The 25,943-nt window shown below is 34.6% G+C and overlaps 4 protein-coding genes across 18 annotated transcripts in view; 1 reads left to right on the plus strand and 3 right to left on the minus strand.

The window, feature by feature from the left end:
• LOC109537063 (copper-transporting ATPase 1) overlaps positions 1-6,189 on the minus strand; it is a 19,068-nt gene extending 12,879 nt beyond the window's left edge. For 3 of the 6 annotated variants that reach the window (XM_048666058.1, XM_048666060.1, XM_048666059.1), the window contains exons 1-2: positions 5,887-6,189; positions 5,577-5,706 (exon numbers count right to left, since the gene is read on the minus strand). In XM_048666058.1, the coding sequence (XP_048522015.1) occupies positions 5,577-5,706; positions 5,887-5,920 (164 nt within the window). In that variant the 5' untranslated portion in view covers positions 5,921-6,189. Of the gene's footprint in view, positions 1-1,608; positions 1,895-4,676; positions 4,736-5,091; positions 5,180-5,576; positions 5,707-5,886 lie in introns of those variants that run through there. The other 3 variants (XM_048666063.1, XM_048666061.1, XM_048666064.1) reach the window with 3 other exon arrangements.
• Positions 6,190-6,503: 314 nt separating this feature from the next.
• LOC109537066 (ribosome biogenesis protein BOP1 homolog) lies at positions 6,504-10,368 on the plus strand. The gene is made up of 12 exons (XM_019903603.2): positions 6,504-6,724; positions 6,897-7,053; positions 7,115-7,454; positions 7,730-7,975; positions 8,029-8,291; positions 8,347-8,500; positions 8,559-8,794; positions 8,849-9,074; positions 9,130-9,312; positions 9,644-9,849; positions 9,912-10,086; positions 10,158-10,368. Exons 1-12 carry the CDS (start codon positions 6,620-6,622, stop codon positions 10,312-10,314), a joined length of 2,448 nt encoding a protein of 815 aa, XP_019759162.2. The 5' UTR covers positions 6,504-6,619; the 3' UTR covers positions 10,315-10,368.
• Positions 10,364-18,587, minus strand: LOC109537061. Of its 5 annotated transcripts, none has more exons than XM_048666056.1 (18): positions 18,190-18,587; positions 16,901-17,159; positions 16,564-16,821; positions 16,227-16,451; positions 15,906-16,140; positions 15,505-15,848; positions 15,337-15,432; positions 14,889-15,134; positions 14,067-14,414; positions 13,940-14,011; positions 13,587-13,727; positions 13,012-13,505; positions 12,484-12,809; positions 11,892-12,421; positions 11,540-11,797; positions 11,096-11,254; positions 10,818-10,973; positions 10,364-10,759 (listed from the first exon to the last, which is right to left on the minus strand). In XM_048666056.1, the coding sequence occupies exons 1-18, from the start codon at positions 18,313-18,315 to the stop codon at positions 10,608-10,610; spliced, it is 4,425 nt and encodes a 1,474-aa protein (XP_048522013.1). In that variant the 5' UTR covers positions 18,316-18,587; the 3' UTR covers positions 10,364-10,607. The 5 variants fall into 5 exon arrangements, with proteins under 5 accessions (XP_048522013.1, XP_048522012.1, XP_048522011.1 ...); XM_048666055.1 differs by having other exon boundaries at positions 11,540-11,806; positions 15,906-16,134; positions 18,190-18,584; XM_048666054.1 differs by having other exon boundaries at positions 11,540-11,806; positions 18,190-18,582.
• A 605-nt stretch (positions 18,588-19,192) lies between these two features.
• LOC109537064 (PP2C-like domain-containing protein CG9801) lies at positions 19,193-25,738 on the minus strand. 6 transcript variants are annotated; one of them, XM_019903598.2, is made up of 8 exons: positions 25,294-25,738; positions 25,087-25,207; positions 24,803-25,023; positions 24,068-24,688; positions 22,914-23,129; positions 22,615-22,856; positions 21,512-21,695; positions 19,193-21,461 (listed from the first exon to the last, which is right to left on the minus strand). In XM_019903598.2, the coding sequence occupies exons 2-8, from the start codon at positions 25,203-25,205 to the stop codon at positions 20,263-20,265; spliced, it is 2,802 nt and encodes a 933-aa protein (XP_019759157.2). In that variant the 5' UTR covers positions 25,206-25,207; positions 25,294-25,738; the 3' UTR covers positions 19,193-20,262. The 6 variants fall into 6 exon arrangements, with proteins under 6 accessions (XP_019759157.2, XP_019759154.2, XP_019759155.2 ...); XM_019903595.2 differs by having other exon boundaries at positions 25,087-25,228; XM_019903596.2 differs by having other exon boundaries at positions 25,087-25,231.
• Between the last annotated feature and the right edge of the window lie 205 nt (positions 25,739-25,943).

Raw genomic sequence — 25,943 nt, forward strand, 5'->3', positions numbered from 1 at the left:
ATCGATTTTAGAGAACAATGGATATTGTTTGGGTTTAATGAATAAAACATTATGAGACAAAGGAAAAATTACTGAAAAAGTTCGTTCTGCCCTTGCTTGCAGCGCAATCAGCGGAATGATGAATTCAGATGGTAAAGTCGGAATAAATTTATAATTCTCCTACAGGGTGGTCCACTTTTAAATGTCAACATGATAATCTTTTGCTATCAAAACTATTTAATAATATAAGAATAAAAAATGTGAAAAAAAAAATTCTGAACAAATCACACTAGGTAATAAGGTTGCTTTTCAGAATTAAGTTCAGAGAAACTCCATTTGAACAATACTCAAGAACCTCCTGTATATTTGTAGATTATACATAGAAATAAYCTAGAAATAATACATTTCAAATACAAAAAAACATAATTAAAATTAATSCGCAATAAATAACCAGAAGGAAAAACTTAGGAAAATACTAGACAAACATAGGAAAAATTAAAGATATAATTTAAAAGTTAAGCTCCTATATTTTGTTTGGCCAAATTAGATCATTAAACCTAAACGTATTWKMGTACGTACGTACGTACGTACGTTTCGAAAMCRTACCATTTTCCAAGTAATATAAGATGATTTTACAAACTGAACAGACACACCGATTAAAAACGTTTTCATCAGAAAAAACCAACACCGAAAAACAAAAACGTGCACATCAGTTCAAATATTGCTTATAACCAACATTCGAGAATTTAAATTCGAATTAAAACAAATAGGAATATTTACATAAATGTCTTATCGTCACTTCTATAGGTTTTATGGTAGATTGTATCAAACGGAAGTTAATGGTTTGTCCTGCCTGATTTCTAGACACTAGCAGTTTAATCTTTAAATTGTTAATGTCCACTGAAAAATCAGCAAGTAAACATGTGATTCAAACAGGCAATTGCTTGAAACTGATGAGTTTTCCGAACTTTTATCGGTTATAGTCGTAGAAATAACTTTTCCGGGCGTTTCTCAAACGCGAATGTGTCACATGTGGCTTCAACACCTCTGAAGATGCAAGCCACTCGTACTTGTGAAACGTCAGAAAGAAATTATTGTCTTCCACTACGGCCTAAAAGCCCGATAAATTCACTAGTTATAATTTTACTGTGAAAACGACTCTTTAAAACTTTCAGTTCTGTAAAATATTCGTCGTCATTTATTTTGCAAAGATCATAATAGTCATGTGGTGAACAGAATTTTTGCACCTTAATGCGCACTCATTTAAGAAGTAATTCTGATTAGAAAACAACAAAATGGTCAAGTAATTTCACATTTTTGTATTAATATTAAAAGCTTCCGCGCATAAAAATAATCTGAATATACTAAATAGTGTTTTCCTATTAAATATCTATTACCTATTAAATCTACAACCGACATGGAAAGAAAGTTGAACTATTTTTTATATTTTGCATCAGTTCCCATCACATACTCAACATTAAAAGGTGAAATATAAACCCATCAAATCCTCGTTATAAATGTATAATTTTTTTACTCTAATCAAACTTAATATACAAGGTGTTGCATAAAAAGGGCAAACGAAAAAACACAACATTTAAACCTATCAGCGTTGATGTGTATGTAAAATACCTGATTTTTTTATACGACCACATGTTCTATCGCTTTACAATGTCGGTCTTTTATCTCTGTAAAACACGTCACCACTATACAGTTCAAAGAAATTACAAAACTGTCAAACAGTGCGATACAGAGGCGTAAGAAAAAGCTTCTTCCCAGCCGTGTGCAAAAGTTTTTGCACTTGGTATTAATGGTCATGAATAAAATATGTGATAACGATGGACTGAATGAATAATTTCCATTGTACGCACTAATGCTGCACAAAATCTGCTATTGCACAAGAACTGCCTTTTCACTCGCTAAAAACCGATTTATCTCAATTAGTTTATTAGCATATAACAACGTCTTAAATTGCACTTTTTCACCTCATGGTCTTCGATTTGCTCAATAAGAAACCGGAAAATCGATGTTTTTTAATTAAAAACGACTTGAGCTTCGGCACATCGAGACCTGTAATTAACCCATGAAAATTGTTAGCCAAACATCGCATTGCGGTGTTTAAAATCAGAAATTTTGCAACAAGAACGGATGAAGAAAAACACAATACTAAACATTCGCTTAGTATCAGAATGAGATAAAGGAAAATAGTGAAAGGCGGCACATTCGCAACGCACGTTGCCTTCCTTTTCAAATTCAATGTCGAAATCTAGACCAAGAGCGGCGATATACAATTAACTTAAAACAATCCGGATTTCTGGGTCTTTGGAGTTTTGGAGTTTAATTGATTAGTTACACGTTTAAATTTAGTGTGGTTGCATCACGAACGTCGCAACTTAACTTACATTACAATAGACCTAAAACGGTACTAATTGAAATCGGGGGCATTTTCAATGAAACCAGTCAATTTCTCAGGTTTTTAGAAGCGCATTAATCGCATATTATAGAAAGAGTGGATAGAAACTAACTAACTCATTAATTCTTCTTTCAATAATGAATTAATGATAAATTAACAAGAAATCTGATGGATCTAGCCCATAGCAAAAATATGCGGTAATTGCCACTTAAAGCGAAAACTAAGAAATTTAAATTGCTAAAGCTACACTCCACTTAAAATGAACGCTTTCTTCAGATGCAGCTAAATAAAGTTAATTCGAAATACTGAAGAAAGTTATTTTCTTGGGCCACCACAAGTGTTGGTAACTAAAAACGAAAACCGCAAGAAAAGCATGATTTCATACAATCTACGAATCTACAAAAGTAGTTGTTTTGATGCATTGAAGATATTACAATTTGATACTAACACCAAGTCTGAATTTTCCAGTGCAAATGATTCATAAATGAGATGAAATCGAAATAAGTGTATTATAATTCAGGTGACAAACTTTACAATTATTTAGCCGATTTTTCGTTAAGTTTCTTTTGGTTATTTAATTTTAGTTTGAATCAATTGGAGCAAAAAGTTTATTGTTTTTTTCGAAAAAATCAATTGGCGCTAGGTCTGGAGACCTTGGCGGCCATAGGGCTTCGACTTCCCATTTATTTATTTAGATCATTTTCACAAACTTTAATTATCTTATCCAGATCATCGCCAGGAAGTCCTTGAAATATTTGCAATTTCTACGGATAAAACTTATCCAATTTTAATCTTTTTTTAACTGAGCTGCTACTTTCAGTAAAATTTCAAAATTTCTTAAACAGCGATTCTCAGAATCATAAGTATGGTACTTACTTATAATTCTAAGCTTTCCATCGTAAAAAAATACAATAGCAAAACTATTATAAATATTAATCCCTAATGTAATTCACTCAATACAAAAATAGAATAAAAAAAAGGAAAACGCAGTAAAGCCGGAACGTTTTTACGTTGCCCGAAAATGTTTTTGTCAGTTTTTCATTAATTTTAAATAAATATAAGCAACAACGTTAATACTAGCGAGTTGAAACGTGCTTGAACTGTTCGATTTTTCTACTGCTTGCTGCCAAAGTAACGAGTTGAACTTGGGATTTATTTATATGCCAAGTTGCAATCTCTTTTATTTAATAAATCGGTAACTAGTTCATCAAATTTTTTTTTTCGTTGAGGTTTGGGAAATGCTGTTTTATGCACCTCATCAAATGTTACCTTATGTAGTAATAAGATCCGAAAGTGTTTTTCAGATATTGTAATGACTTTCTTCAAAGAACCAACGTCCACTGAAGTATATTTGTTAAAAATATACATTTTGAGAAATTAAACGATCAAGAACAGTGAGAGCAATTTTTAAAAATGTGAGAAACTGGCGAAAAAAATAAGATCAAACCAACAATGTCGAAGGTTCAGTTCAATTAATAAAAATCAATATTGCATAGTTGTATAATTTTAGATAAATCCCATGTACTTCATGAAGGTTTTCTTCCGAAAAAAATGGTTATATCGATTAGTAAAAATGGACCGTTTTTTAAACGTTTTAAGCAATAAATTTAACCGCAATTCGATAGTAGTTTCATAGGTAATTTCAAAACTTTAAATTCGTATTGGGAAAAATGAATTGACTTATAAATCAAAGAGAAAGTAAACGATAAAAACACTTTTTTTTTCTGAAAACACTTTTACATGCAATATTCTTTTGTGATGTAAAACCGAATATCTACCAGAATTCGATAAATTTTGAAATTTAAAACTTTGCAGGAACCTTAAAATTTTGCAGGGATCTGTCGAGTGAATGTTGTGGGCTAAGAACAATTTCTAATAAGCATAACTGTTTTGCATACATTTATTATTCGTGCATTAAAATGATGACACCGATGTTCAGCACTCAATAAAAATGCAATAAATTACTTATCACACCTTGCTAGGAATGGTTTAACATTAGTTCCCACTGTATAGCACTAGTAAGAAACTACTTACAGTACAGAAGTTTTCGAAGTGTTAGAAACGAATAATTAAGCTCTAGCAGTTTGGGTTGAATTGTGAATACGAGGTAAGCTGTGATATACTCAGGTAAAAACAACCAACTTTTTTGTAAATAATTAATATAACTAAAGAAAAGCATGCACTGAGGCGGGATTTTACAACTTATATCGGACCGACTTGAACAGGAGCAAAAGACAAAATTGTGAGAAATTAGCAGCTGCATTTTTATCTGGGTAGTATTACTTACATTAACTCTGCTAAAACTCGATAATTAAACCTCACTGCCCACATTCTTTCAAGATACTTTAGCATCAAAACGTAAAACCAAGAATACGAAAACAATTAGGAATTATTGAAGCAGTGAATAGTTTAACTGACTCTGGTAATTCCAGTACAAAAGCCGCAACATAGAATCTCATTTCAGAGTCTATACTAAATTTTTTGTCATCACAGGATTGCAGGTGGGCTTTATCTGAAACTCTGGCTTGCTTCATATTGGGTGAGACATAATAGTGCCTAACAAATATAAAACCCATTGAATTGTGAACTGATAATGGACATTTAGAAATTCATTGCTAAAAGGAGCTGTTGCTTTGTCTAAATGTGCTGATGAAACAAAGCATTAATTAATAGGGAACCATCTCTGAGAAAAAAAACCATACCGGCTATAGCACATTTGTACTTCCATTATAAAACACCATACGACCAGCACAATATCCAAACAACATTATCAATACTAATTAGAAACACAAAGGATTTCTGTTTATAACCACAGCTTTGTTCAGTAAATAGCCAGGCCTGGGTTGGTTTTTCAATTACTTACATATGTATGTGCATATACTTGAAGATAAGATTTATATAAATAAGTGTATAACCACTATTCATTTTTTATGCTCCGATTATTGTCGACTTTTTGATGAGAAATTATTACGCAATTTAGTTAACAAATTATAGATGTTTCGATTCTAGATATACATTTTAATAGTACTCAAGATACATAATGCGTGATTCAGCAGATTGTGGAGTCAAATATTATAAGTCAGTAAATTAGATCTCTTATTTCAGATGGATAGCTAGATATATGACATCGTTATATGAAAACTAAGTATAAAAGCCGGAGACTTTTGAATGATAAGAAAAAACTTACTTGACAAGAGAATAGTTTCCTTCGGGAAAAGTAACATCAATATAGGATTCATTGTTGGTGCCCTTAACAATAGAGCCATCAATTTTCTGAATGTGAACTTTGAATTGTTCAAAATCTCGCTTGGAGCCCCCTGAAAGAGAGGAAATTTCTTATTTACTGAAGCTGTGACCAACATTTTTTGAATTAATAACTGCCCACATGCAAGAGCTTCCAAAATTGCAACTGCCTGTGTACATGCAGCCCCAAAAATCAAATGGCAAATGTGAAATACCTACTAGAAGCGAAATTCAAGAATAAAAACAGGATTTACCTTTTGGGACAAATCGAACTATGCCTTGTTCCATGGATGCCTCTAATCTACTAATTCCACTGCAGCTAATTAATTATGTAAATAAAATATTAAGTAGTTGTCTTTGTTAATGTTAACACTGATTCAAATTTGAAAACTGCAATTTTAATGAGTTCAACATAAGAAAACACGAAAGATTTCAATTACACCCCTAGTTGAGCGCCGCAGATTTTCTATCACAAATTTCCAGGGAATTATTATAAAACTAATAAAAATTATAAAATAGTTAAAAAAAATTAAAAAGTTTTGACATATTTATCCACAAATTGTTGAGGTTAAGTTCCTGGGAAAAGTAGATCAAACGCTATAAACGTGAAACTGCGCAAAAGCGAAATAACCAACAGTTGTTTTGCTTTTATTAAGATCAACATATATAAATCCAAGATTTTTATTCCAGCTTAGCTGGATTTGGCCTGCATAATATATAAGTAAAAAATATAAAATAAATACACTTGATTATAGCCCATTATTGCGACATTTTAGGGCTACTGTTTGAAAATATCAGAATTTTCTCTTGGCTGACGTCATGGTATGGTGCCAGAAGTAGTAGTCGATCTTTTGACTCGTCGGCAAAACAAACAAGTAGCTACATTATACAACATCAACACGACATAACCTCAATAGAACTCGGTAATTTCACGTGTTTAAGAACGTTTAAACAAAAAAGAACTAATACTTTTTTAACACTTTAAATATGGGTAAAATTGAGAAGCCATTGAAGCGAAAAATAAACGGTAGAGAAATAAAGATCCAAGCGAACGACACTGAAGAAATTGAAGAATCCGAAGATTCAGATGAGGTAAATAACTTCAGTTTTCCATTGGTTCTAGATAATAAATGAAAGATTTCGGTATTTAAAAACCGGTTATCGGAAAATGGGGCTTCTAGAAATCCTTAAAAGCCACTTGAACATTTAAAAACATTGAATTTAGCCTCATTAACTCGAAGTATATTAAAAGTTTATTGTGAAGGACTTACTAACGGAGGTGCAAGAAGACGAAAGCTCAGAGTCTGAAGAAGAAAGTGAAGACAGCGATCCAGAAGACAGTGAAGATGATTGTGACGAATCTTCTGAAGAACAAAGTGAAGAAGATCATCAAAATGTATCAGAAGACGATTCAGACGAAGGTACGTTTTTCTTGACACAATAATGAATGATTCCCGTTACTATTGTCTATGTGCCCGATAGAAGTCGAAAGCGGAGACGACGACGATAGTGATGAATCAGAAAGTGACGAGGAAGATCAGCAAATCAACGAAGATCATCGTGGGCAAAAGATCACTGCAGAAGAAACCGCCTCCAAGTCAAGCACAAGCGATGAATCGAAAATTTTGCAAAATGATAAAGAAGGCAGTGAAAGTGAAACTGCCACAAAAGAAAAAACACCAAGAAAAGGCGGTCGAAATAGTGAATCAGTAAAGTCTGTTGGTCAAGAGCAAATAAGTAAAGCCACAGACGAGTATGATGCCTTTGACACAAGTGATGAAGAGGATATTAGGAATACTGTTGGGAATATTCCGAAGAATTGGTAAGTTCTAAAAGTCATTCTTAAAATAACGATAAAGGCTGTAATATTAAGAACTACTTACTATATTACTTAATTACTTAACACAGGTTTTTTGAGATAAACATCTCGTATTTATTCGGATTGAATGTTCATTAATATAGAAATATTTAAAGTTGGAGACATGTAGAATCAACTTTTGCATGTTTTAGACCATGGAAACATGTATTATGAAAATATAATTTTGTAAATTAATTTATGAACAACAAAACTATTTAAATTGTCTTTTCTTCATCTAGGTATGATGAATACAAACACTTAGGATATGACTGGGATGGAAAGCAAATCATAAAACCCGAAGCTGGCGATCATTTGGATGAATTTTTAAAGAAAATGGAAGACCCCGACTTTTGGAGAACGGTTAAGGACCCACAAACTGGACAAAATGTAATCCTAAGTGAGGAAGACATTAATTTGATCAAACGAATCAAGGCTCAGAAAATACCTGATGTCAGTTTCGATGAATATGCACCGTGGGTCGAATGGTAAACAGTATGCGTATTATGCGCAACCTATTGCTCTAATAGTGCGGTTTTAGGTTCACAAGCCAAGTGGAGAAAATGCCCATCAGAAAATTCCCTGAACACAAAAGGTCATTCCTGCCCAGTAAAAATGAGGCAAAAAAAGTCTCCAAGCTTGTCCATGCCCTGAAAATGGGCTGGATCAAGACAAGGGAAGAACAGGCAAGGCTGAGGGCAAAGAAGGAACCACAGTTTTATATGCTGTGGAGTGCGGACGACCAAGCTGAAGAAATGAGGAGGATCCACAAACACATTGCAGCTCCCAAGCGATTACTACCAGGTGAGTAAACACACTAAGCAAATTTCTCTGTAACATCTCGAATGTCCCACATTAGGTCACGCAGAGTCGTATAATCCACCACCAGAGTATCTTTTTGATGCCAAAGAAATGAAGGAGTGGAATAAACTTAAAAATGCCCCTTGGAAGCGAAAACTTCATTTCGTGCCACAAAAGTTCGACGCTCTTAGAAAAGTACCTGCTTATCCCAGGTAAAATAATACTTGAATTACGGTTGCACATATATTTAGAATGCTCAATCAATTACAGATTTATCAAAGAGCGCTTCCTGCGTTGCTTGGACTTGTACTTGTGCCCCAGGGCCATAAAAATGAAACTGAGCATCGAACCAGAATCATTGGTTCCAAAATTGCCAAGTCCACGAGATTTACAACCATTCCCGACCACTTTGTCAATAGAATATAAGGGCCATACGGATATGGTTAGGACAATAAGTACTGATAAGACTGGACAGTATTTGTTGAGTGGTTCCGACGATTGCACAAGTAAGCTGGTTTAGTTTCGAAAAATGACTCGATTAATTGATTATCTATTTGCAGTAAAAATATGGGAGGTAAATACAGGCAGATGTCTTAAAACTATACAAACAGATAGTATAGTGCGCTGTGTTGAATGGTGTCCCAATGCGGCTCTATCTTTAGTTTTGGTGGCTACTGGCAATGAGGTGCTTCTCATTAATCCAGGAGTAGGCGATTTTGTGGTGAGCAGCCGAACTGATGACGTATTAAAAGAAGCGCCAAACAGCGACGTAGTTATCAGTGAGAGGTTGGTTTTGAACAAAATTGGTTCCATGAAACTACTGAAATGTTCGCTTTTCCAGAGTAAAGAAGGCCGTCCAGTGGTGCGAACCAGAACAAAGTCTATACGATAGAGGAGTGCGAATTCAATTAAAGCACTTTAAAATGGTGACTCAAGTCACTTGGCATGGCAAAGGGGACTATTTCGGATCACTTATGCCCGATGGCCTAAACCGATCTGTTTTAATTTCGCAAATATCTAAGAGGTAAGTGGATCATGTTGATCTCAAATTGGTTTTATAGTTGTACATAAACGGTAAAAGGGCCACTGGGTTTATTTATTGTCCACATTAAGAGTGATTTGAACATTACTTATTACATTGACTTTAATAAACTCAATTATTAGCATAAAAATGGTTTCAAACCTGTGAACCATATAGGGACTGAATGGCTTTGACCAAACGCAAGTCGATCAAAAACGGTTCGTAAAGCAAAGTTTTATTGAACCAGTACATAAACATTGATAAACAGACATTAATATCCTAATTAATGCTAGGCAAGGGTACTAAACGAAGAAATAATATGGTTTTTTTACAGAAAAAGTCAATTGCCCTTAACAAAATCTAAAGGACTAGTGCAGTGCATCCTGTTCCACCCAACAAAACCGTTTTTGTTTGTTGCTACACAGCGTCACGTGAAAATATACGATCTATTGAAACAGGCACAACTTAAGAAGCTAATGACCAATTCGAATTGTATTTCTACCATGGCGATTCATCCGGGTGGTGATAATTTGTTAGTGGGTATGGGAGCAATCAATTATCTTTAATCGTGACTTGAGAGTAGCTAATAATTGGTGTTTTAGGGACTTACGATCGAAAAATGTTGTGGTTTGACCTGGATTTAAGCACTAAACCCTATCAGACGCTGAGATTGCACGGAACATCTGTGAGAGGGGTCGCTTATCACAAGCGGTACCCATTATTTGCCTCAGGATCAGATGACAGAAGTCTTATTATATCGCATGGAATGGTATATAAGTAAGTAACTGAATATGTGTTAAATTAATTTTCTTTTCAAGTATCAAACTAACTGATTCTACTTACTTTAGTGAGCTTCTGCAAAATGCGTTGATCGTACCTTTGAAGAGACTTCAAGACCATCAGCCTTTCAATGATTTTGGTATTCTGGGGGTCCATTTCCATCCGCTACAACCATGGGTGTTTTCCTCGGGAGCTGATAGCACTATTAAATTATATACGAATTAAGGGAAGTAGCGTAATAAAAATGAATTCGACATTAATAAAAACGTTGGAATAATCGCTTTTTGGTTTTATTACAAATAAGGCCCAAATGAAATAATCGTAATAAAAACACTGCATTGAAAGCTAAAAAGTAAATTAATTACGCACTTGCTATTATAAATACGGATATCAGAAAGTGATTCAAATTCATATCCGAATTGTCTGAAACAATGGCAATAACTACGAAAAGAGTCTTTTAGTCAGTGCATAGACCTGCAGATCTATTCATTAGTCTTGGGTATATTTTCAGCTAATGATCATTGTGGTTCTTCTACGGGATTAATGCTTTCACTCCTATTTTGTTCTCCCCTATGTAGTGATTCCACCGCAATTACATTATTATCGACAGCTTGAATGGTAGATGACGAAATATCATCGGAAGTCGCCAAAAGTTCAACATCTGCTTCAGCTAAAACCCATCAAGCATTAAACTTAATAAATCGGATCAGATTCAGAGATAGTCTTACCCGTAGAAGTCTCACTTGTAGAACAACTTGGAATAGATGGCTTGAGGTTGCTTTTCAAATATTCTGCAATTTTTGCAACTTTTTCTTTGCAAATAACCATCTTTTTTGTGGCGGTAGATGGGATTAATACATCATCCAGCACTAATGCAAGAAAATCTGTTAATTTTAGTTTGGTACTGCTCAACGAAAACTGACAATATTGGAGCAACTTTGGAACTTGATAAATTCTGACTACTGCGGGCGGTTTGAAGCGTTAAAAGCTGAAGAAATGAGCTCACCTGGTGAAGTTACACTTGTTATACTTTCATCAGTCCCACTGATGTGTTTCAGGTTTCTAATATGTGCGTCCAAACTTGCAACTTGCTCCACATTTTTCTCAGTAGGAAGCGCTACAGTAACAGTGTGGCCAGTACTGCTCATATCAGTAAAATCAACATCTAAAACAAACATATTAATGTAGGAAAATTATTATTGGTTATTCGCTCAAGAATATAATTTGCCTTTCTATAGCTTCTAATAAAAAAATGCAAACATTCATTAGTTGATAGAGTTTACTTAACGCCAGATAATTTGTACAAAAACAAACAAAAAAAGTTTGAGCAAATATTTATTGAAGAGCCTCGACAGCCCGCTTTGCTTATTTATTAATGTAACTTTTAAATTTAAATTGGAAAATTCAAAGACTTTTTGGATTAACTCACTAACTAAATTATTTCACTTACAGCAATCCGCTTGGACTGTTTGTTCGAGATTGACCTGTGCTTCATTTTCAGTTTGTTTCGAATTCGTTGGTCGCTTCCACGTAATGTTATTAGAAAGTTTAAATCCAACTTCTTCAGCTGTCGGTACTTCATTTTTACTATCACTCTCCAAGGTATTCGCCGAGGCCAAGCAGGCAAACATTTTATTTATAACTGTTTCATCTACTTTGAGTATTTTAATTCCCAAAGGTTCTGTTGATTTTACAGAATACGCATCATCTAAAAGTCCTAATAGGAAATGATAAAGTAATAAAAATAATGAATCGACTAAATTAGCCGGTAACAACTATTTCTAATAGCAATATCACTCTACCTGATAAATTAATGTTATCGGAACTTGGCGGATCATCGTGTTTTTCCATTATAGTAACTTTTTCCGCCATTGTCTCAGTATTTAAGGGTTCCTGTATTGAAACACTTGCAGTTCTATATGTTGAGCGCGATCTGGTTTTTTGGCATGTTTTAGAATTCAAATTGTTTATTTTCGTCAGTTCGTTCTCATTCTCTTGACCATCCCCAGAACTGTCTTCCTTTGTATAAACGTGACTTTCTATTATTTCAGATTTTCTTGAATTTAATTCCTTCGCAGTATTGACGATTTCATCAACTATTTTAGATAACCTGGAAGGCGAAAAAGGTTTTCTCTGATTTCCAGTTTTTGTCTTTTTTCTACGCATTATTGATTTCATTTTCTTTTTAGTGGATCCGCTTGAATTTGAAACAGATTCCTTCTCGGTCATTATGCGGTTCATATTGGTAGGTCGAGAACTTTTCAAGAGTTCGGTGAGAGTGATAGACGACGGTTTACAAAAGGCGTTGTTCTCCAATTGCCTTGATTCATTTCTACTTCGAAAAACACGTATTAGAAAGTTCCGAAATAACTGCAAAGTGAACTTAGTTCTTACCCAGCTGCTCTTTTACTTTTTTTAACATTGGGATTCGGACTACATATTTTTCGCTTTTGTGTAAAGGGCTGGATTATGCTCGGTTTTAACTCATCTAAAAAGTCATTTTCCGATATAGGAAATTTGGGAGGCAGAGGTAAAAGTATCTTAGACATTCCTGGAGTCCTATTATGAGTTTCGGCGTGATGCAAGAATCTCGCATAAGTCACGCTAAGTTTGCACTCTTTGCAGTGTGAAGTGTGTTTGCGAACGTGCATATTCAAGACAAACACATTTTTGAAATCTGCACAGCAAATAGCACACTTCGTATAGTGAGCAGACATATGCTACAATATAAAAAATAACTCTTGACGTAAAACAGTTCAAATTTAACTGTTCGATATATTTTCAAATTATAAATGAGTGCCCTACTAGATGGGTTCTCTATTGAAACGTGAAAAGTATAGAAATTTTATTGGCTACCATAGATAGCCAGATGCTAGAAGATGAAACAAGAATAACTATTTAAGTATATTGCATGCCACTTACCTCAACATGCTTGGATGATAAATGAATCAAATCGCAAAGCAAACAAATGCAGTGTTCTCCTCCCTTCCTTCTCACACTAGCCATTCTATTCCTTGCATAGGGGCTAATAAAATAGTCGTGATCGTTGACATAATCACCTTCACTAGTAAATTTTGTGGGCAGGACACATTTCAATTGAGCTTCAGTCTTAGAAACTTTCCGACGAGTTGCTTTAGGCGTCTCTAAGTTAAATTTATCGACTTTTTTTCTCCTGATTCGAGTACTGCGGCGCATTCTTTTGGCCTTTTCTTCATCACTCAGTTCAATAAAGCGCTTAAAATCTCGTTTTCGTTGCCTAAACCCAGCAGGGGGCAAATACAAAGGATCTCTGTCAGCGTCGTAACTTGGGTCATCGTCAGTTGATTTTGTAATCAGATCTAGAACATCATCAACTTTGGGCTCACTTTTCTTTGGGTTTGCATCAAGCAATTCGCTTAAACTCTGCGGCAATCGTACTGAAATTTAAATTCCAAAATTACTTGAATCCCTATTTAACGTGAACTGAAAACTATCAGTAATTAGTCATGATAACTTACTTGGTGAAATATTATCAACATCTTTAGGCGGTTTAGGTTCTAGTTTTTTGGTTTGTACGCCCTTTTGGACCAGATCGGATACATTAACAAGCGACACGTTCTTTATCTGAACATATTCTGGTATATCCAACTGATCTTCGTCTAGGAATAAGAACAAAAAAATATAGTTTTTAATGGAAATTGGAACGGTGCCATTGATTTTAATGTATAGAATATCGATCACCATACTTCTGATGTAGCTCGGACTTACTTATCTTTTTTATTTAAACAACTGACTATAGCATGTTTTTTAATTGTTAAGTCTCTACTAAAATTCACTGCAACTCAAAAAAAAGAAGCGATTTTGGACTTACTCATCGGTGGATCGTCGATCAGCTTTGATAAATTGCTGGTTTCTTGATTTGGCCTCTTCGTCAACGCTTTATCTGAAAATAAGTCCCAGCTTGTACCAAACCCATTAGCTATCAACAATTCACTCACCGGGATGTTTGAAATCATCTCCTCCACCAGTGTAGTCCAAAGGCTCTTTTTTAATTACGAAATCATCTTTGGCATCCATTGACTTTGTTAGGGGTTTTTCAAGGCTTAGAGGAATGGCTGCTAATGGGTCGGGGTTGGACTCACTTAGCTTTCTCGATTTCGACGTTTTGGTTTGGCGTCTCTTAGCTGGCTTTTTAGGCCTATTTATTGGTGCTTTACGTTTCTTTGAATTGCACAAATTAGAGTTGGGGAGTTTCAAAACGCACATATGTAGAGGAGGAGGTGAGCTAGTTGTATATAACGGGCGTTGACTAACATAACTGCCCACAGTTCCTTCTGGGTTAATATCTGAAATAATTTAAAAATAAAGCAAATAAATGTGTGTAATTTATAAGACAATTAAGTAAAACCAACTCAGAAGAACAATTAATAAGAAGTTAACGGTATTGTAGCCATTTAAAAAGTTTGTTATGAATTTTAAGTAAAAGTTATCATTCAGAAAAATTGTGCACGATTTGAAATCCATACAATCATTGTTCAATTTTAGGTATAGGTATAGGCTTTCTGCAAAAATATGAATTTGGCTCAAAAGAAAAGTAGCGGTATTTTTAGGCAATATCAGAAATTCTCTTAAGCAAATGTTGAAAAGTATATATATAAATCAAGATTTATAATTTTTCTAAATTGATCTGTACATTTCTCCATTCAATAAATAACATTTGTCAAGTCATGGACTTATAGCCTTAAATTGCACAAATTACGATGTAAACGCGTAAAATGGTTCAGCACAATAGACAAGTAATGAATAACTAAGAAATTTACCGGTAATTGGACTAAGTATTGGCGGTGGAAGATTGTTCTCAATTAGTCCAACTATAGCTGGAAGAGGTGGTAGTGAATCAGCCAGCAAATTAGGGAAAGCTACACTAGTTGAAGTCTCCGGTATGACTAAATTCAAACTATCTGCTACTGGCAATGGTTCAACGGTTAAGCTGCATGGTAGTTTAAGAGACTCAACTGGCCTTACACGAATGAAGGGCCTCTCTTCTGTTTGATTATTCGATATATCTGCAAAAAAGGGTATATAAATTATAATAAGTTAATAATTCTCAGTAACTGAAACATGTAAATCCATAACGCATAGAGTAATAGATTAAAAAGATTTTTCATCTGAGTTTATGTTAACACTGCAAAGATTAACATAAACATGTTGGAAAAACGGTTGTGCTATATTATATATAAAATAGCAAATACCGTTTTTCTAACTAACCTAAAGGATCCACTTCTACTCCTTTTATCGGCTTTGTTGCAGTAATTGGCAAATCTTCTGGCGGAACTCCCAAAATTGAACTCACTATATCCTCATCTAAAATATTATATTTTTTACATCAATCGTGTATTAAATATTATTAACATTTGCTAATAGTGACATACTTACCGGCGCGTTCCTTCTTTATTTTAAGTGGGGTAAATAACGCGTCTGAGCTTTTCGAGAAACTTTTCCTTCTTGTAACAGTCTCGTCATTTTTATTTTTTGCATTTTCCGTGTCGTCTTTTTCTGGTGTTCTTGAATTGAGAATAGCGCTATTGGTTCCAGCTTCGTTGGTACAAGTATTTGTGCCTTGAGCCTGTAGATTATTCTTTGGCAAAGAATTTTCTTCTTCACTTTGGTCTTCGACAGCGGATTTAGGTATAAGAGCATAACTGAATGAATTATCTTTTTTATCGAAAATCTTTTTAATCACATATAAATCCTGCAAGTTAGTCGCATTATCCATTAGCCTGAAACGTATTTTTTCAAAACACACATTCAACTCACTGAATTTCATTTAACGTTACCCAAGTTTCTCCAAGTTTTCGTTCTCCTGTAACTGTTTCAACAGACTCAAAACATCAATTTCGTCCTCATCGTCAGTCTTATCTTCCGCAGTTTCTTCAGCATTGCATGTTGCTTCGTGTTCCTCTGCTATTGCGCCAATAAGTTTTTCAATATTACTGCAATGTGAAGCTTCGGTGGATTTGGTGTCGATTGGTCGATCAGAAATATCCAGATTTTCCGTTGCCTTATCTGTTTCTTTAAACAATTACAGAGTTTCTTAATAAGAGTTAATCGTTCACGACAAGAAGCCATAAACCACATAAACTGTTATAAATACAAACCTGTTTCCGGCTGCTTAGGTACCATATTTATATAAAATTTGCAAGTTCGCATATGGCGATATTCACAGAACAGATTGCAAGAAGCGTGTTTTTTTCGCATTGTTTCTCGCCGCTTTTCTTCAACGAAAACATTAAAATTAGCGTGGCTGGGACAATCATGGACTGGGGGACAGCCGCAAAGATCCACATCAGGACCTCCGAGAAGTCGTAAGATGGAAGAGCCCCCTTAAAAAAAAATTTACGTATAATAAAAATGTAATGAAAAATCAAAGTCTTAAATAATATACATTCTGTTTAAAACACTCACAGGAGGAAATTTATGAGACACAATTTTTACCTTTCGGTTGTTCTTTCAATGCGTTGATATCCAAACATTTCCTGGCTTCGTTCTCAGTAATAATTCCTGTAGACTCATTGTTTTTCTCAGTTGAACTGGAAGGTTGAGTTGCGGCAGTTTGACTGGCCTCAAGTTCAGATGGAATTAATTTTCGTGCATCTCTCTCAGAGGGTTTTCTGCTCAAAATGCGTTTCTTCCGTTGTGGACCAAACGTTCGGAGCTTTTTCGCTGACTTATCAGCACTCGGCTCAACTATGCCTGTAGAATCATATAAAAAGCGAATAATTGGAATAATCGTTTCAACTGGATTGAAATATTTAACAGCTAAATTACATACATTGGACATCATCCACTTCAAAGCATTCAGCTAAGTTCATCTGCGTGGCACTTCTATCACGGCGATTTTTCTTGTATACCGTCTTCCAATAGTTTACTACGCGCTGCAGATCAACCGTCTGCGTCATGGTTTTAGTTTCTCGCATAAAAATACCAATAAGATTCTCGGATCTCAGGCATAGTAGACGAAACGAGTAAGCCTCAGATAGTGAATCGTAGCATAGATGACAAAGTACGGGATTTTCCGATAGGCCTATATACTGAAAAGAAAATGTGAACATCTGAGTTATACTGGATCAAATATTTGATAAACCTATATTATTTGGAAACCAAAAGCTACGAACATCGAAACTAAGGACAAAAATTGTCCTAAACAATATAATTTTTAAACATACAAGGTGTCTGAACCAAATTTAGTATCTTTTTCTGTTTAATCGTGTATTTTTTTGTCAAGTGATACTCAAAACCCAGGTTTTTTATATAAATTATTTAAATTGTCTTCCTGACGAAAACTTAACATTTGTTTTTCAAATTACATATATAGCTTTACGATGCCACTCGAAGCGCATTTGGTGTTAAAGCAAATTGATGTCTGTAGCAATTAAAATGCCACCGAAAGAAAAAAAAATTTCAAGGCATCCTTTGAATCTAAAAGGATTTTGTCCTTTTAGATTCAAAGGATGTCTTGAAAAATTTGCCTGCAGATCCAAAATATCACCTTAACAGAAGTTTCGGTCGTTTCCTAGTTTATCAGACTCTCACGTTTGAAATTAACAATTTGCTCACCTTTTACATGTATGTACTAGATATTCTCTTAATTTATTTAAGTGGTGTTTCTTGGCATCTTGTGAATACCAAGAATTGAATTTCAATGATCGACAAGTGAAAAGTTTATCTATCAAGTGAAGACATTGATAACTTCAAAAGCGGAGGCCTGATAAACTGGAAAATTATTTTATTATTGCAAAAAAAATATTATAATTATTTATTTAGTGATGGTACATTTAGGCAATGATGCCACTTCATATAAGCAAACTAAAATTATTTGGTTCATGTTACATTGGTGGCATCTATGAACTGACGCAAACAGCGCAACTAACTTTTCATGCCCACAAAGATTGACTTAACAGTCGATTTCTGCTTGTAGAAATGTCATTGGCAAATGAACTTGATATAAAAGAAAATTCAGAAAGTTAACAATTTCTTCTGCCTTTATGGCATTTTCAATGCTGTTTATCATGTAACGACGTAAACTTGTAATCGCATGTTAAATAATAGTACAATGCTTACAATTTCCGGAACAAGAGTTTTTACTAATGTCGTGACATCAACTCCATTGCTGTCTATACTGATGATAGGAACTACATCGCTTTCTTTCGGTATGGGTTTCAGACATAATCTACATATGTGAGCCATTGTTTTATGACATCAATAACACTTTATTATCACTTAAAACTCAGCAGTTTCATTGAAGTTAAGGTTAATTGCGAATGAACACTGGCATACATAAACATGTAAAGCAAAATGCGGAAAAGACGTATGTCATATGCCAATTGTCAGACCAATAGTTAGAACTTGAGTCAATTGCCAAAGTCTATGGAAAATGTCACTTAAAACTGGATTTTTTCGCAAAATTTGGAGAATTTATATGTTTTTCAACTTTTACCATAACGCTACTCAATCGCAGATAGATATTACTCGCATTTTACACAAATAACGGAGAAAATTCTGAAATATGTGTTATTAATATAGCAGACATCAGAATATGTATTTTAATTTAAAACACTATTATTTACAACATAACATATAAGTGATGTGCCCTATAACTAAAAACATTGAACAGACTGTCAGTCAATACATCGTCTAAACGTGACTGACGCAAAACGCTTGACCCATTACTCGGACGTATTTCCATCCTCTTCCAGAAATGTTTTTAGAACTTTTGAAACTTGAAAACGATATTCACACACATACGCTAGGTGGACGGCCACTGCAATTTTCTAGAAAATAGAACAAAAATACTTATTTTCAAAAGTAAACCATCAGGGATAGATGTTTTGCGCGTTTTTAAGTAATGTGATTATAACTTTCAGGGCAATACAGCCGCTTGGGACGGATTAATAAAACGTGTGCTTTTCCTTTAAAAAGTACCCTTTCGATAGTCTATAAACGCAGTCGAATTATTCGTTGTTTTTTTTTTAATTTACTAATAATAAGAGAGCGCAGACGGAAATCAGGAATAAAATCGCTAAAGAAAGAAATGCATGCATTAGAAAAATACACCTGATTTATAAAATTTACTTTTTTATTAAATAAAAAAAAATAACAAAAACACGAGGTACAAAAAAATCAGTACATATTGAAACGTCCTGAGGTTAAACTGATAAATTAAATAACTACATTCGGTCTGTATTACATTACCTCGAGGATTACAACGATTCTTAAACACTTACTAATATAAAAATAAGTTTTCAAATATATAAAAATACACTTTTCCTATTTGGGAATTCCTGTAATTGAAAAACATTGCAGGCAGATCATGTAGGTATCTACTACTTATACGTATAATGGTTACTTATTGCACAGAGCAAATCGAATGTTGATTTATCTAAGTTAAGTATTTGCATACAAACAGTAAAATTAAAATACTAATTGAAGAAATATACGAATGTTAAAATGAGAGTAAATCATATACCCATGAGGGTAGTAGTCATTTATTACTTATTTCGCTTATATGGGCGTACTTTCCGCAAATGTTATTGGTTGATTACTTCGTAGTTATCCGTTAAATAAAAATACTTTAACGTTATTGGATATACATGTGTCTCACTCCATTCTGGTTGGTCAACAAGACGGAATAAAAAAAAACAATAAAACCATTTCGATAAAACATCCCTGGAAGACTATAAATTAAGAATTATTAATTAGACTTATAAAATTTAGAAGTTTGTCAACTGATTTAAAAATAAACAAATATCATAGTGCAGTTAACTTGCCCGTTCTCACCGATTTAAAGCTAAACATATTGATATGTGAGCATAATCCGAATAAAACATCCTTAATGAGCATCTAGGCTGTTCCGGTTTGCGTATGCTTGCAAACAATAAAGAAATGATTTACAGCGAATATTGCAAAAGCAGAAATTGTCGTCATTTTCGTGCTTTTTCAATGGTGAGACAAACATTACCCAAATATTTTTGCTTGCAAAAAATTACGATTATTTATAAACAAATTACCACTTTTGACCACACCAGATATAATGAGCTGCATTTTTGTTCTTTCGCTCCGAATTAAAATATTGATGGTTTAAAATATGATAATATTTATCCTAAAATCTTATTCCTGTTTTTCTGTAACCGATACTCAAATTGCAACATTCCCCACATTATATGCTACGACTGTAACATGATCCAGTTTACCAGGCAACGATTGCACCTTCTCCAGTCCTTTTTTCCGTCGAAGTTTTTTCTCTTGGTTGGACACTTCCACTAAAACCCCATTCCGGTGATCAAAATACATGTCTTGGTCTTCTAAAGTGCGTCTCTTCGCCGAAGTAATACTCATGGTAAAGCTAACCAGGTTTTCACATAAACGTTTGGCTGTTGTTATTGGCGAGTCGTTTCCAGAAATTCCGTTCTTTAATATGTCCTCCATTAGCAGAAGTTGAAGTTCGTACCTCTGGTAAGGGGTTACAAATGGAATGCCATCAACATTTCGTGGTATTTGAATTTTGTTCTGGTGTGAAGACCGCAGATCTAAGGACGTTTTCGACTTTAAGAATTTATGGGTTTGGGTTTTCTGCTTTGCAAAGCTGGAGTCCAAAGTGTTGGGGTTGGCTTTTACAGCTGGAGGCACTTTGCGATCCAGTTCGGTCCGATTTTGGGTCGACACCTGTTTCCGCAGGCTACTAGCTTTATTGTCGATTACCGCACGTTGTTTTTTTACCTCACTTTTTACGGTTCTGTGATCCCCGGGGGAATTCTCCTTCACAAAATGCGCCACTAGGGGATTTTCCATTTCGGTTAAGTCTTTGGTTTTGACTGCTGCCAAATTTTTATTTACATAGCCCTGGTTTGGTGCTTCACTGATCGGCACATTGTCCTTCTCTACTGAAGATGCCGATCTCTCAGACTGACTAGCGCTGGAAATAGAACCTCTATTCTTACTTCTTCTTGGCGGTTTAATCGGAGGTTTCTGACTAATAACTCCTTCGGCTCTCTGACTATTAACACTAGAAGGTTGCGTTCTCCCCTCTAGTAATCGTGCATTACCCTGTAATTGGCTGTTGGGTAAATGGGATGGTGCAACTCCACTAGAAGAAGTGTTCTGAACCCTGTTCTTGGTAACATCCGCTTTCGAGTTCACTGTGTTCACTGTAAATCTACACACATTTGGATCAAAATTGTCTGTAAGGCCGTCACTAGCCACTAGAACAATATCTCCTTCATTTAAAGTGGTTATGGACAAGGTGAGATTGCTGAGTTCGGGATTTATTCCATCGACTGGACCAAGAGCGCCCAACGCATCTCTCATATCCCGGTTGCTGTTGACATCGTGAGACCCTAAAACGTACTATAAACCAAAGAGTTTGAGCTATCAATATGGGACAAACCTTTAGTCAATTCCCGAATTCCACTTTTTTGGGAATATACATAAGCTAGAGTATCTCCAACATTGCACACGCAACAAACGTAGTGAGATTTCCGATTATTGGAATGTATTCCATTTTCGTGTCGTTGAGATCTCGTTTCGTTTAGAGGTAGAATTACCGCCACAGTTAGCGTGGTCAACATTCCCTAAATTGATCAATGCTAAGTATGCTTTTAATATATTTTTGCGATATTTGTGCAGACCGCAATGAAACAATAGCTACTAATGTCTTCATTAATTGAAATAATTCAATATATTTGTGTGGGGAGAATATTCTGACCGGATATGTTACCATGCAGACCAAAAGGATGCTCTATCATGCAATTTTTGATTTGGCGATTAGGTATGGTATGGTGTTTTGTGTGTGGATATTTCGAATAATATTAGGAATTAAGACAAACGAAACATGCAGAGGTAAAATTGAAAACAACAAAATTTTAACGGTACATGCAAAGTACATTCGGGAGTGCGTATTATTTTTTTTACAAACAAAGCTCTCTTTCAGCCTCACGAGCCCTTAATTTTGATTTTTATAATTTTTGCTTGATTTTGACCTTTGATTACTTTACCCAAGCACAAAATGAACTGAAATTAAAAAAGTAACGCAATTTGGAGCTTTTAGGCCTGTAATTTTTGAGTTACTACTTAGAACCTTGTTCTTTTAAAGATTTCTTACAACAGTACCTATTTACCTAATGGCGAAATAAAAAAATATTATTATTTATTATAAATATTGTTTTTTAGTTTGTAAGTAATAAGTCAAGTCTCATATTAGCAGTTGTTTAGTAATGTAAGCTGAAAAATTAGGAAAGTTTTATAGTTAATGCATTAGTGCATTTTTGGTAACGTGCACATATAACAATGATACTACATTGTTTAATAGCTTTTTGATTAAAAATAAACAAACGGCGATATTGGGACTAAAAGGGAGAACTATTTCCAGAATCTATTCAAAAACGGGTGTGGAACAGTACAAGACAAGCTACACTTTGCGATTTTCAAATTTCCAAACCAAAAGAACAAATCTACTTCGCATTTAAAATTATATTCACTTTTACCATTTACCTGATTTTCTAAGATGAGATCATGGGCGCAGTTGAAGGCTCGCAATAAACAGACAAACACTTCCCTGGTATTAGCAATAAGATTAGTTGTTTCATCCGTGCTAAGAGCGTCACTGCTCAGCGCCACATCGTCAGTCTTAGTAGTTAATTTTTCAAATGGTTTCGTATCATTAAAAATTGTTTTGTTGAGGTAGTGCAAAGAGGCGTGAATCGCTGATTTGGCCGCTATACTTGCCTTTTCGCCTGAAATGTGCGTTGGGTTTAGTGGATTGGAGTGCTAGATTTTAGCAGGAAATTTACCCCAATTGACTCCATCTGCAACAGCCAAAATTGCCGAATCATTCCGGGTTATAAGGCCAAAACAGTCCGCTATTGGGTCTCCATTTTTCTGTTTGGTGACTTGATTTCGGTCATATAAACTATCGGAGACGCCGTAAAAACAGTCTGACTTTCGCGTCCATTCAGCAGGCAATGATGCGTCGTCAATCGCAAACTGCTGATTTTCCGTTGAATCATCTGCAAGCAACTTTGCTATTTAATTTCGTTAAAGCGATTTCTCTCATCAGATATATGAACATTCCAGCTGTTATTAATGACGAATTAGTATTAAAGAAGCGGTTTAGCACAAATTTCAAATGGTTTCGAAAAGCAGCTGAGAAAATTTAAAAGCAGAGTCATTTCAATTTAATCTAATAGAAATAGCATTGACTTGAAAATCCTTGAATCGGGTTAGTAACTCGATGGTACCATTGCAAAGATTAGTTGCTTCAATTTACAGGCTTCACTAATTCAAATGGACCTTGAAGTAAAAGGGAAGTAAAAAACGGCCTTCAACACAGCACGGCAATAAACAATAATTGACGAAATTGGGAAGTCTATTATATCTTGATTAGAACATAAAAAGCGGTATAAGAATGTTTTCGCGTGCAAAACGCCAACACAGGGTCGAATGTTAGTACGCTACAATTAAGCAATGTTATTTGGTAGACTTGCTCAGACATTTACCAGAAATCATTATTAATTGATTAATTAAGGCAGAGACACAGTAAATATTTATAGAGCGTGTTAGATCATGATAGCTTAATTAATTACCGAGCGAAACAAGGCAGGTTTAGTAAATATTTGAATATGCTTCTGATTAGGAATCAGGAAGATTTTTTAATATGTGTTACACATAGGCTGAAATAAATTTTCATACAGAACTTGCTGTATAATTTTCTTTCAAAGAACATACAACTGCCCATAAAAGTATTAGGTATAGAAAATATTAGAGGCTTTATGAAGGGATCAATATGTTTAGCAATCAAAATCTGCCAAGCGTAAGAATTTCTCATCTAAATTATGATTTCTCCATGTTTTATATCTAGAAACAAGTCTAAATGCCATAATCAAACAAATAAATAAAACAAAGTGATCAAACAACTGCAAAACTCCATGCCAGCAAAATGTTATACCCCTTTGACTATGCTGCCTCTGCACTTGGATAACTTTTCCCCTTTTTTTGTTGTGAAATGGGTTGCCCTCACTTCTGGACTTGGCCAATGCATAATTCTTGCTGGGTTCCACTGTGGTATTTGGTACAAATCTACTTTTTGATGCTGAAGGATGTTTTGCGGACATCTGGCTTGTGATATTTACTTTAGGTTTCACTTCGTCTATATGTAGTTTTCTTAAATGGCAACTTTCTTCCACCTGTTCACTTTTAGTATTGTTGTTAGTACCAGAGTTAGTGATGGAAATTTCGGATTTTATATCAGTAGTTATTGTACCTTCACAGCCCTCTTCAAGCCTCTCACTAGTATCACATTGCATTTGATTTTCTATACATTGACTGTGGTGGTTATTTGAATTTGAATCTTTTTTATTATCACAATTGTAAAAGTCTTTGTCTATTTTCGTTTTTTCCACCTCTATATTAAAGTCAGATATACTGCCTAGACTGAAGCTTTTGCTGTGCCGTTTAGGCTTGTTGGTAACACAATACTCATTCCCAGCTACTTTAATCACCATGGTGGTGTTGTCGATTGGTTGTCCTGAAACCCTTTTGGGAGATATTTTTGGCATTGGTGGGGGTACTGAAAGAATTTCACTTTTGCTGATATGCTTTCGGTCATATTCAAGATTTACTATATCAACACATAAAAACCAGGACAAAGTGTAAATAATACTTGAAATTTCTATTCACTTACGGTGCTCCTCTTCTTCTGGATTATCAATAAAGTCGATATCATCATCAGGTACAGACAGGTGTTTCTCAGTGCGTTTAACAGTGGTAAGGCCCCCATTAGGGCCCGAGTAACACCCGACAACTGTATTCGTGCCACTTTCATACTTTGCTAACTCGTAGTTGGGTAAATCAGTTGGGGTTTTGCCATATATTATCGGGGGGCCCTCTTGTAGCGAAATGTGGCTGGAACAAATAAAATCAATGAGTTTACGTGCCTACTAGGGCTTATTGTTGGAATTAACTCACCCTTGCAGATATTTGGTGACAAAGGCATTCTCGTTGACATTGTTTTTCTTCTCTCTGGGCTCATTATGAAAACTCAATTGTCGCAAATAAGTGGAAACTCGTTTTCTCAGGGATGGCATTTCTACAACAACAAGCTACTTTCCTACTGGGTATTAATTTATTCGAAATATATGTAAATATTTACATCGTTCACATAACATAACCTACCTACGCTCACTCTGCACTTCAAAACTGTTTGATTTTAATCTAAATTGATGACTGCCCGTCTTGTCGAGACACATTTATTAAGCGATACGTTTTTTATCACTTCGGTGCGATTAAATTAGATAAATCATTAACTATCGATTAATAAGCGATATAAATACACGCGGATCAGAACTTGGGCACACCCTACTCCCCTCATACCTGAAAATCATCTGCTGGTTTGACAGACTTACTTTCATTCTGGATTTCTTCTGGATACATTTTGCAAATTTTAGTGCATACTTCACTCAATTAAGATAGACAGAAAATATCGGTTACATAATATTTCAATTAAATTTTGTAAATTTGGGTTATCTTTCGTTAATTTGGTTGTTTGGGATAATTTAGGTAAAGTCCAAGTTAATATTTGTCCGTCAAAATGTCAGTACTTCAAGTATTTCCCAATTAAGGTATAATACCGTGCATGTATAAATAAATGATAAGAAAAAAATATATTTTGCTAAATAGGTATTATCGTGTGTATGATATATTTCTTTTTTTTCCTTAATCAAAACTAGATATTCACTTTAAAATTGAAAAATAGGAAACTCGAAATTCGACTGATATAAGAAAAATGAATTGAGCAGATCAAATGAGAATAAATTAAATTGAAT

The sequence above is a fragment of the Dendroctonus ponderosae genome, unplaced genomic scaffold (assembly GCF_020466585.1).
Source record: "Dendroctonus ponderosae isolate FM_Combo_2020 unplaced genomic scaffold, Dpon_F_20191213v2 Dpon_F_20191213_4, whole genome shotgun sequence".
Taxonomy (NCBI): domain Eukaryota; kingdom Metazoa; phylum Arthropoda; class Insecta; order Coleoptera; family Curculionidae; genus Dendroctonus; species Dendroctonus ponderosae.